Source organism: Hypanus sabinus, chromosome 11 (assembly GCF_030144855.1).
Source record: "Hypanus sabinus isolate sHypSab1 chromosome 11, sHypSab1.hap1, whole genome shotgun sequence".
Lineage (NCBI taxonomy): Eukaryota > Metazoa > Chordata > Chondrichthyes > Myliobatiformes > Dasyatidae > Hypanus > Hypanus sabinus.
The window spans coordinates 68559951-68572234 of record NC_082716.1 but is presented as its reverse complement, the minus strand read 5'-3'; the positions used below and the strand labels follow the sequence as shown (position 1 = coordinate 68572234).

General features: G+C 39.3%; 1 protein-coding gene across 8 annotated transcripts in view; it reads left to right on the top strand.

The window, feature by feature from the left end:
- Window positions 1-12284, top strand: part of LOC132402090 (UDP-N-acetylglucosamine transporter-like) — a 66923-nt gene that overhangs the window by 22662 nt on the left and 31977 nt on the right. For 7 of the 8 annotated variants that reach the window (XR_009514805.1, XM_059984656.1, XM_059984657.1 and 4 more), the window contains exon 2: window positions 9858-10061. Coding sequence is in view for 7 of the 8 variants with exons in the window: in XM_059984656.1 (XP_059840639.1) it covers window positions 9875-10061 (187 nt within the window). In the remaining variant the exon portion in view is untranslated. Of the gene's footprint in view, window positions 1-5269; window positions 5422-9857; window positions 10062-12284 lie in introns of those variants that run through there. The other variant, XM_059984658.1, reaches the window with a different exon arrangement.

Below are 12284 nucleotides of genomic sequence, written 5' to 3'. Positions count from 1 at the left end.
GTCTTTTTGGACTCTATGCTGAATGTCACAATTTCAGACAGCTACCTGTTTCTGTCAGTCAGTGAGCTGGATGCGACATTAACTGCATTTGTCCTTGCACAGATACTGCTGGTTTTTCATTTCAGTTATAGGTTATTTTTTATCTCCACAACTGCTTCATTAATTTACTTGTTTATAATACACCATACAGATGAGTTATGATCAGTTAGTATTAATTTCCTCTGCAAAAAGGAACTGATAACTACATCTGCATGAAGTGTATCCAGCTGCGGCTCTTTGAAGACTGTATGGGAGAGTGGGGAGATAATTGATCAAAGTGACATGGAATTGGTGCTGGCGCTTGGCCTAGTGGATAAGGCATCGGTCAAGTGAAGGGCACTGGTTCGAGCCTCAGCTGAGGCAGCGTGTTGTGTCCTTGAGTAAGGCTCTTAACAATACATTGCTCTGCAATGACTCCAGTACCAAGCTGCTTGGGTCCTAGTGTCCTTCCCTTGGACAACATCGGTGGCATGGAGAAGGGAAGGCTTGCAGCATGGGCAACTGCCGGTCTCCCATACAACCCTGCCCAGGCCTGCACCCTGAAAATCTTCCAAGGCGCAAATCCATGGTCTCACGGGACTAATGGATGCCTATAAAACATGGAATTAGTCACCCCAAAGTTGCAGGAGGTAAGTTATTGGGTGATTGTCAGGAGAAATGGAAATGTGAACAGGCAGTGCAGAGCACCCCTGTGGCCACTCCCTCTATTCCCCTCAATAACAACTGTACCATTTTGGATACTGTGGTGGGGGATGACCTCCCAGGGAATGGTGCAGAGACAGGATTCAGGATAGGTCTAAGGACAGGACTAAGCATAGGTCTGTGGTGCAGAAGGGAATGAAGGAGAGGAGGGGAGCAGTAGTGATAGGGGACTCAACAAGGCAAAAATATTAATAGGAAGACAGGATAAGGGAAGCTTTTAAACCCTACAGAGAGCAACTAAAAGAATCATTAGGAGGGAAAAGATGCGATATGAAAACAAGCTAGCAAACAATATCAAAGTCGAAAGTAAAAGCTTTTCCAAGTATGGGGGGAGAAAACAATTAGGGAGATGAGCGTGGATGTAGAAAATGAGGCCCAAGAAGTAATAAAGGGGGCCAAGGAGATGGCAGATTAACTAAATGAGTATTTTCCATCATTCATCTTGGTGGAAGACACTAGCAATGTGCTAAATGTTGAAGGATGTGAGGGAAGAGAAGTGAGTACAGTTACTATTTTTAAGTGAGAAGGTACTCAAAAAGCTGAAAGACCTAGTGATACTCAAGTCACCTGGACAGGATGAACTGTACCCTAGGGTTTTGAAGAAGGTAGCAGTAGAAATTGTAGAGGCATTAGTAATGATCTTTCAAAAATCATTGGACTCTGGCATGCTAGAGGACTGGAAATTGCAAATGTCACTCCACTCTTTATGAAAGGAGGTAGGCAGCAGAAAGGAAATTATGGACCAGTTGCCTGACCTCAGTGGTTGGGAAGATGTTGGAGTCAATTGTTAAAGGATGAGGTTATGGAGTACTTAGTGACACAAGATAAGATGGGACAATGTGGTTTCCTTAAGGGAAAATCTTGCCTGATGAACCTGTTGGAATACTTTGAAGAGATTATGAGTAGAGTAGGTAAGGTGGATACAGTGGATGTTTTATATTTGGACCTTCAAAAGGCCTTTGACAAGGTGCTATTCATGAGGCTACTTATCAAATTAAGAGCCCATTGTATTACAGGAAAGTTACTGGCATGGTTAGAGCATTAGCTGATTGGTAAGAGGCAGCAAGTGAGAATGAAAGGATCCTTTTCTGGTTTGCTGCCAGTGACTAGTGTTTTGCAGGGGCTGGTGTTAGAACCACTTTTTTTATGCTGCATGTCAATGAGTTCGATGATGGAATAGGTGGTTTTGTTGCCAAGTTTGCAGATGATACGAAGATTGGTGGAGGGGCAGATAGTTTTGAGGAAACGGGTAGACTGCAGAAGGACTTAGATTAGGAGAATGGGCAAGAAAGTGGAAAATGAAATACAAAGATGGAAAATGTATGGTCAAGCACTTTGGTAATGCAGATTATTTTCTAAATGGGGAGAAATTCCAAAAATCTGAGGTGCAAAGGGACTTGGGAGTCCTTATGCAAAATACCCTAATGGTTAACTTGCAGGTAGAGTCTGTGGTGAGGAAGGCAAATGAGCATTCCTTTCAAAAGGTCTAGTATACAAGAGCAAGGATGTGACCTAATCAGTATAAAGCACTGGGGAGGCCTCTCCTTAATTATTGTGAGCAGTTTTGGGCTCCTCATCCAAGAGAAGATGTGCTGGCAGTGGAGAAGGTCCAGAGGAGGTTCACAAAGATGATTCTGGGAATGAAAGGGTTATCATACAAGGAATGTTTAATAGCTCTGGGTCTGTACTTGCTGGAATTTAGAAGGATAGGGATGGGTAGGGTTCTCATTAAGACCTCTCAAATATTGAAAGGCCTAGACCAGGGGTCAGCAACCTTTACCACTGAAAGAGCCACTTGGACCCGTTTCCCACAGAAAAGAAAACACTGGGAGCCGCAAAACCCGTTTGACATTTAAAATGAAATAACACTGCATACAAAGTTTTGTTTTGCCTTTATGCTATGTATAAACAAACTATAATGTGTTGCATTTATGAAATTGATGAACTCCTGCAGAGAAAACGAAATTACATTTCTGCATGCAACAAAAACATTTTGACCTCCGAAAAAAAGACGTTGGGTTGAAGGTTACTTTTAAGTAAAATACTCAACGTCTATTTGAGTCCTTGTATTTATGAAAAACGCCAAACTTAAATTTGCCGCCAGCAGCAAACCAAAAATAACGTCAGCCAGCTGTCAACCTGAAAAATAAAAGGACTATTTCACTGAACAATGAAAACATATGAATATACGTAAAATAATAGGCAATTAAAATATTTATCATCCTTGTTCAGGTTGACTCACACCTGACAATGCAGTCGTATTCAGTAGGGATGGATCGATGCTTAGGGGAGTGACCAGGAAGGATAATGTGTTTTTTTCCTCTCTGAACTCACAGAAGCGTTTCCCAAACGATGTTTGCATTGCGATGATTGCAGAATGTAAATACTCCGAATTTATCATGTCGTGACCTTTTTTGAACTCTCTCAAATTGGGGAAGTGAGACAATGTGCCTTTCTGTAAATCTCTGGCAAGCAACGTCAACTTGCGCTCGAATGCCAAAACATCCTCCAACATGTGCAGGGCTGTACGTCCTTACCCCGTTGAAGAGCTGTGTTCAGCGTGTTCAGGTGCGCTGTTATGTCTACCATGAAGTGTAGCTTTTCCAGCCACTCTGGCTGTTCCAGCTCAGGAAAGGTGAGCCCTTTGCTGCCCAGGAAAGTTTTCACTTCTTCCAGACACGCGACAAAGCGTTTCAGCACCTCCCCTCTGGACAGCCAGCGATAAAAACATGTTGTAGCGGTGTGCTACACGCAGTCAGTAAACTGCAGTCAAAGATAGCTTTATTCGAACTAAACAGCCTTGCTTTTAAGCCTCCCTCAACCCGCCCCCCATGGGCGCGGATGCTGCAAAAGACACGTACTCACAAACCCCCGTAGGCTATCTCCCTTAGCCTGAACGCTGGCTAATTGTGAGCCGGTTCGGATGTGTCAGGAAATGGGTCGCCACAAAGTCTTATTTAGATTGTACAAGATCACCATAATCTTCAAATTTAGATTTACATTTCAAAAACTAACAAACTAACATAAAATACATTTTAATTAAATACTGACCATGTAGCGGTGTGCTACACGCAGCGCTAAAATTACGACACGGAGTCGGTAACTGCAGTCGAAGGAAAAAACTTTATTCGAAATCTTCAGCCTCACTTTTAAGCCTCCCTCAACCTGCCCCCCATGGCGCAGAGGCTCCAAAGCTCTGTGCTCGCAAACCCCCGTAGGCTATCTAATTGTGAGTCGGTTCAGATGTGCCAGGAAAAGGGTCGCCACAACCAATTATTTCCCAAAGCAACAGGGAGCCGCAGCACAGACTTAAAAAAGCGCCACATGCAGCTCCGGAGCCGCGGGTTGCCGACCCCCGGCCTAGACAGAGTAGATATGGAAAAGATGTTTCCTGTGGGGGGGGGTGTCTAGGACAAGAGGATACAGCCTCAGGATAGAGGGGCGTTATTTAAAACAGATGCAGAGAAATTTCTTCAGTCAGGGGGCAGGTCATTGGGTGTTTGTAAGGCAGATATTGATAGGTTCTTGATTGGGTATGGCATCAAAGGTTATGGGGAGAAGGCCAGGAAGTAGGGTTGAGGAGAAAAAAGGATCAGCCATGATTGAATGGCGGAGCAGACTCGTTGGACCAAATGACCTAATTCTGCTCCTATATCTTAAGGTCTTATGGAAAACATTTGTCATCCAGTTAATTTTAGTTGCCTGTCCATTTTCTTTCATTGATGCCTAAGCTGCTGAGTTCCCTCCAGTGTTTTGTGTGTTTTTCCAGACTCTGTAGTCTTTTGTCTCAGTCTAAGGTGCCACCCTCTAAAACACACTACCTTTGTTCCAGTGCCCCTCCTCAGTTCCGCAATTTAAAATCTGTTTACTCAGTTTTCTAGTTCTGATGAAAGACCACTGATTTGAAAGGTTATTTCCTGTTTATCTTACCAGCAGTGCTGCCTGACCCACCCACAAAATTTTGTTTTAATTAAACATCGTGTCAAATTTCTCTGTGCAAGGTATCCTCGTTATATCCCTCCAATCAATTTTTACTTTTTTCCTTTCTCCCTCACAAATTTCTAAAATTGTCCCTGAATATTCTGAAATTTGAAATATCTTTGAGGAGGAAAAAATGAATGAAGAGCATATCAAACTTGGGTATGCTTTTACAGAGCCTCCTTGTAAAATGTTAGGTTAATGTAGGAAGCAGTAAGTTTTTTCTTGAACAAATTATCTCTATTTTGTGATCTGAAGTATGGCAACAGTGTCTTAAATATAAAAGCAGGGAATTGAAAAGTGGGTAAAACTTTCTGCAATTATCAGATGCTTTGTTAAAGTCACATCTCTAACATTCTATGCAGTTTTGGTCTAGGTTGTATTTCAAGTCAGAGCAATATAAGCTTATTGCAATTATTTCTTAGCTGAGGTCTGTTTCCTGATGTAATATCAAACATGGGTGTTCTATACATGAGAGCAAACAGTCTCATTAAAAAACTTACTGAAAATTCAGAAAAGGTTTATTTTCATGGGCGTGTCTGTTGCAGGTGGAGACACCATTTAGTGCTCAACCCTTAACGTCTCTGAACTATGTGGTCAAAGGGCCATTCGGAAGGGAAATTGAACCAAGAATCTGTCTGCTGAAGCCCATGATACGGAATTGGCAAGGACAGCAGATATTCTACCTTGAAGGGCATTAATGTAATAATTTTTTTACGACAATGTAGCTTCATTATTGTCACATGCAAGCTCTTTGATTGGTTAGTGAATTCGGACAGTAGTTCTCAGTGTGGGGCATATTCCACCCCCCCCCCAGGCCATGTCTGTTTTCGTAGGGACTGCAATAAAAGAACAAGAAACTGGTGGCCACAGGAGTATCTGAATGGGCCATGATAAGTTTACTGTTTTAATGAAATATTAGTAAAATATTAAAATAAAAATAAAGTAATATGTAATTAAAACCTTTAATGAGATGAATGGGAAAATATGCTAGATGATGCAAATGAAGCAGCAAACAGCTTTTTTGTGTGTGTGTGTTCTCGCGCTCATGAGCACTGGGGGTGGGGTGGGGGAGAGGTTTGGTGCGGCACATCAATTGTTATCTCTACTCCTGCTTGATTACCATTCACACTCTGCAGGGTAGCCCACAGAGCCCTGCTCCACATCTCCAAATACAAACTGCAGATTGGGCTGGGTTGTCTACAGCAAGGTTAATGGTGACTGTACAGCAAGAGGCTGGTTCAATCTGTTTCCACTGACCTGTATTTGTGCTCTTTTTGAAACTTGGAAGAAACTTTTTTATCTCTTTCTCTTCCCTGTTCAGTCTATTTATTTTTGTTTGCCCAACATGGGGGGGGGGGTGTCTTTGTTGCACTTTATGCAAGTTTTGCCTTTAAACCCGTGTTCATTGGCATATGTGAGCACCTGCCATAATGCTAGAACAATTTGTTTGGCCAGGCAGGTTTCTGTGTAGATGTTGCAATTTTGTTCACGCTCATTTTCATTCCTGACTGCAACTCAATTGCATCTGTCTGCTGTTTCCATTGCTTTTTTAAAATGTAAGCTGTATTTCTTTAAAATAAGAGCCAATTAATGCTTTCTTGTAGGATTCCACAAACTGAATGTTTTCTTAGTACATTAATCCCATCATGAAACTGACAATGCTCAGACAATCTATTCAATTCAGACACATATGCTAAAATGGACCTTCCTTTTGATTTTGTTGATGAAACCTGAAGTATTCTGCATTCAACAATGGCTTCAGTTCTAAGTGTTCCTACATTACTTTCATTATAACAGCAAAACTCATTTCAGCTGCTTTGGCTGAGCAGTTAAACTTCTAAGCAAACTATGTTCTTCCACCCAATGCAGTGTGCAAAACTGGCACTTATTTCTTATTGGCTATTTGCTTCAAAGTACTGCTCCATTTGCTCAGTAAACAATATCCAACTATTTCTTATGCATTGAATGTGTCTATCTTTGCATTTTTGCTTTTTTAAATTTGTATCTATCACTTTTTAAAATTCTAACATCTTGCTGCACTTCTACAGGTAGGTAGTTGGCTTGAATTTGCTTAAAACTTCCTCATCATCACTGTTATGTTTTGTAACTCCAAAACATAAAACTAATTGAAAGAAAAGCATGGGGAGACCAGGACATGCGTGTACTTTTTTTTAAGCTTTAGGTGAAGCACACTCTTATGATGTGGTGGCTTGCCGATGTATGCCATTCATGTACTTTTACATATAACTCACAGTGCATTATGTAAACAACAAAGTAAGCTTAATCAAGCAAAATGTTTGCACTATTGCTCAGATATTACTGATATATTAAATACACAACAGTAATGCTTACAGACATTTGAAGGTTATCAAAAGGTAATTGTCTTTGATGCTTTGTTGCACTTTGGTATAGTATTGCAGCAGCATTTCTAAGTGATGAGCAGCTTAGAGGAAAAAATTGTCACCGCTAAATCTGACAATTTACCAGTCAGAGTTATTTGAAAAACTGACTTTATGAAACAGTTACAAAGCGGAAAAGAAACTACAATCTCATTTCACGTAACAAGGGTGTTACTGCTGTCCTGGGAAAACTCACTTTTCAGTAGCAATATTGGATGTTGCGAGTTTACGCAATTTCCTTCACTGGCCACTCTTAAAATAGAATTGCAAGATGATGATCTGATTGTATAATAATAAGTACTTTATTGATCCTGAGTTGGAAATTATTTCATTTGAAACAACTCCACACTGATAGGGAATTTGGGTTCTGATTCCTGCTGGAGTTGCATATTCCAGATTGCTGGTAGATCCATTTGGGGTGAATGTGAACAATATAGACACTACATTGTAAGAAAGTCTTATTGAGCTGCAGAGTGCTCGAGCAAAGTTCAAATGCAGCAAATAAAATTTCTGGATAACTTGTGATATTCAAAATAAGTTCCCACAGTCTGGGAGAAAGCAGATGTTTTTAGTTGAATTTCCCACTTGTTATCCAGTTGAATGTGGTTTTAGTCAAGCTGTTTGTCTGCTACCAAAAGCTCATAATTGTCTTGATGTTGTGAAAAGAGGTGATCTTCAATTATGTTTATCCAAGTTGCAACTAGTTATTCAAAGACTCACTAGTTTGCATCAGTCACCAGGATTTATAAATATTATAAATTAAATGATCCTATTCAGAGCTTTGAAATAATAGCTTTATTTTTTCATATATACCTGTAACTCATTTAACATTTATAACATATTGAAACATAAATGTTGACAGTATATTATAATAATTAGAACAGTTGACAAAATATAATTAACAACTAATGGTGACTATGAAAGGTGGGGGCTACAGAGGTAAATGAAAGTCACAAGTGGGCCACAAGCAGAAAAAAGGTTGAGCACCACTAAATTAGGTGAAGTTTCCCAAGTAATTAGAAAGGCAAATGATACGTTATGTTGCCCCAAGTTGTGAGGTGTTTCAACCACAGCAAGTTATTACAGAGCATGGGGATCATATTTGTAGAGTAGTTAGCTACAGTTTCTGTACTTTAGGAAGCTATTTTGTCTTGGTAATCAGTGTAGCTTAAATTTGTAAGATTGACGTATTGAAAATATTTTGAAGGAGTTTAGCATGCTTTTAAATTTAGAAGAGAATTATGCAAGCTGGGAAGATAAATTAACATAATAAAAGCTGATGAGTGTCTGCTTCTGTGGGTAATGAATACATGGCCAGAAATCATAGTTTCACTATAGTTGTCCTTTTAGGTCAGATGAGGGAACATTTCTTTACTCAAAGGATTTTAGACCTTGGATCAACTGAAGTAATTGAGAGTTCTGCCAAAGGTGCAAAAGTGAGCTTGAGTTGCCACATCTGCTATGATATTATTAGTTCTGAGGGCAGAGAGGCCAAGCTATTATCACTGTTACTGCACAATAATTCCTGGAGCCAATTTCATATTCAGAAATCCTGAAGTAGTTCTTCACTACAATCTACAGCCTCACCCACTCTGAAGGAGAGATTGAAGTGTTGTGAATTTGGAAATGAGAAAACCTCATTTTGTTACTTGAAGACTAGGGTTTTTGAATGATGCAGTAAACTATAATTTACTGTTTAAGAAATTATCCGGCTCTAACCAACAAAGGCTGACTTTATATATAATTTCCTTGCATTTAAATGTATGCACAATTTCTAAATATTTCATTCTGTTTCAGGCTTTACCAATATTCAAATTTTTATTTTGTATTTTGTTTAATGTTTGAGTAGTGAAATGTTTCTTTTTGTTTTTGTTGGATGCCGGTTATTTTCTTACACTGGTGCCTTTACAGGAACAGGCATCAGGAAAAAAAATCTTGCCTGAGCTCATTAGATCCAAATGACAGCTTCCTTCAGAGCAACAGAAAGTACTGTAGCATCACCATTAATAAATTTTAAGTCAATTTCCCAAACCCTGATTTATTTTTAAAAACACAAACTTGAAGAAAATATGAATTTTAAGTGCTTCAGAATAATTTAACACTAAATATATCAGAAAATAATTTAAAATTCTCAGAATCTCACTTTGTATCCATTTATTTTGTAATCATCAAAGACAAAACAATGCAGTACAACTAATGGAAGGTAATCTACTTAAAATGTAAATGTTTCTCTTTCCGTAGTTGCTGCCTGATCTGAGTGCTTGCAGCATTTGTTATTTTTACAATTTGATTGTTACTTTATAATACTGCAGTCTGGCTAATGGATGCATGTATTGGACTGGAAGTTTGAAAGTTGCATGGTCAAAGGAGTGTTATATACCCTGAAAACTGTAAGATTTTGCTTTTAACAGATAATAGGAGAAACTTTCAATCATAAGTAACAGTCCAATAGTCAGAGTTCTGAATTTTCTCCCTGCATCTCTAACTTAAAACATGTTTAAATAAACAGATGTCCAGCCGGATATCATTTAGCTATCCCTGCAGTGAAATTGAAGATTTAAGTTAGGATATGTTTGACCAAATTCCCTTCCTCAGCTTCACTAACCTTATTTACTCTTCCTGGTTTATCTTGAGACCTTTAATATTAGCTTCTAAACATTTTGGAAAGATTTTCTGTTAAGAACTGAAGTTCGAAGTTAAACATCAATTGAAATATGTTTCTTTTTAACTTTGCAGGAAAGTGAGAATAGAATATGGAGCGCAATTTGAAATATATTTCGCTGGGAATTTTAGTATTTCAGACAACCAGTCTTGTATTGACTATGCGTTACTCACGGACTTTCAAAGAAGAAGGACCCCGTTACCTAGCTTCAACTGCTGTGGTCATTGCTGAGTTGATGAAGATTGCAACGTGTCTTCTTTTAGTTTATAAGGATGCTAGTATGTACACTACTTTAGAATTCTCTCTTTGTTTAAAGTTGTGGGAAATCTTTATTTAACCATTGTGAATGAGATGACACAATGGAATGTTATTTGTAAATGCTGATGCAACTTTGAAAGCAACACACACAACATGCTGAAGGAACTTGGCAAGCCAGGCAACATCTATGAAAAAGAGTCAACGTTTTGGGCCGAGATCCTTCATCGGTGTCCTTTTCCATAGATGCTGCCTGGCCTGCTGAGTTCCTCCAACATTTTGTGAATATGTGTGTTGCTTGGATTTCTAGTATCTGTAGACTTTCTCTTGGTTGTGGTACAACTTTCAAAGTAAATGGTTTTCTTGAACTGAATGTCAGCTATCCCAATACATGGGTTTTTTTTGGAAAGCAGAGTGAATGGGGAAAAAACCCATTCCATTTGGATTCTAGACCATGAAAGCTGTGAACTCTACTCATTTATCTAGTGCTTTGAAAAACTATTCAGTCCTCATGACTATTTTCACATTTTACTGGCTCATTTTCTGAATTTAAAATATATTGAAGTTAATCTACAAAGCATTGTGCATAATGTAAAATCAAAAGAGATTCCAAAACATATCAGCAACTAAAAATTAAAAACCAAAACTGTGAGACCAAAAAAGTGTTCATCCCCTCTGTAATTACTACACCAACTTTCCTCGGGTACAATAATGTACCAACTCACCCAAGTTGGTGATGTAGAAAATTGGAGTAGCACCATTTTCAATGAATTCATAAGAATAAGTACCCCTTCTCTCTAAGGTCCAACGATATTGTAGAATTTCAACAGACCAAACCAAATGAAGATAAAAGAGCATTCAAGACGTCAAGGAAATAATATTAGAGAAGCACAAATCTAAGCAAGCGTACAAGACTATCTCAAAGACATTACGTACCCCTTAATTGCTCTGTTCGGTTTTTGGGGCGAGACAGATTTATGTCTGGGTCCGACCAAATGCCGAATATTATCCTTTGCCTCTCTTCTGGCTAGACGCTTGATCCTCCTCAGATGGAGAGATGCTGCCCCGCCCACTCATGCTCAATGGCTTAACGACATCATGGCCTGTTTGGACCTCAAAAAAATTCATTATTCAGTTCTCAATTCGGATCTAAAGTTCCATAAGGTCTGGGGACCTTTTATCGAGTACTTTCATAACCTTCCTCTTGACTAGGGTTTTTTTTTCTTTTCGGTCCCTTGCTTTCAGCTCCTTTTTTTATTCTGGTAGAAGGCATTATTATCCTCTGTTGCTGAGTGTATTCACAGTCTGGGAGCTTGGCTGTCCTGACTTATACTCTCTATATCGTGTTGTGGTTGGTCTGAAGTTGCTGTTTTTTCTTGTGCTGTGGGGCTTGGGGAGGACACTAAGCTTACTTGTCTTTAATTTAGGTGCTTTTTTTTTTGCTAAATTCTCTTCCTTTGTAGCATATTGTTATTGAATGCTTAATTTTGCACTGTTTTAATGTTCCTCATTGGGATTTGGGGTTTTTAATTTGTAAAATGTTTTGAAAAACTAATAAAAAATAATTTTAAAAAAAGACATAACGTACCTCAGAGCTCAGTGCAGTAGATGTGGAAGTGGAAAAAAATATGAAGCCATCGCTACACTGACTAGCTGAGGCAGCCCCTCTAAAACTAGTTGCTGGAGAATGGCAAACGTAAGAGAGGCGCTAACAGTCACTCTGCGTGAGCTGCGGAAGTCCATAGCTGCAACGGGAGATGAAGTTTATGGCTCCACAGTCTCTAAGGCCTTGCACAAAATGGGTATTTGTGGAAAAAGTGGCCAGGAAGGACCCCTGGCTAACAAAGCAAAAGCATCATTGAGAAAATGCTGTAAAGATGTGGAAGAAGGTCTTGTGGTCAAATGAAACTAAAGTGGAACTTTTTGGCTTTGACATTAAGCGGTACATGTGGCATAGATCTGATACAGTGCATCTGCTAGGTAAAACCATCCCTACTGTAAAGTCTGGTGAATGTAGCAACATTCTGTGGGAATGCTTTTCAGCAGTAGGGACTGGAAATCTGGCCAGGGTTAATGGGAAGACAAATGCTGCGAAATACAAAGAGATCCTGGATTGAAAACCTGCTCACCTCTGCCAGAAAACTTAAACTGGGTAGGACGTTCACTTTCAGCAGAATAACAACCCAAAGCACACTGCCAGAGTAACCATGGAGTGGCTTCAAATGAATAAAAATTGATGTCCTTGA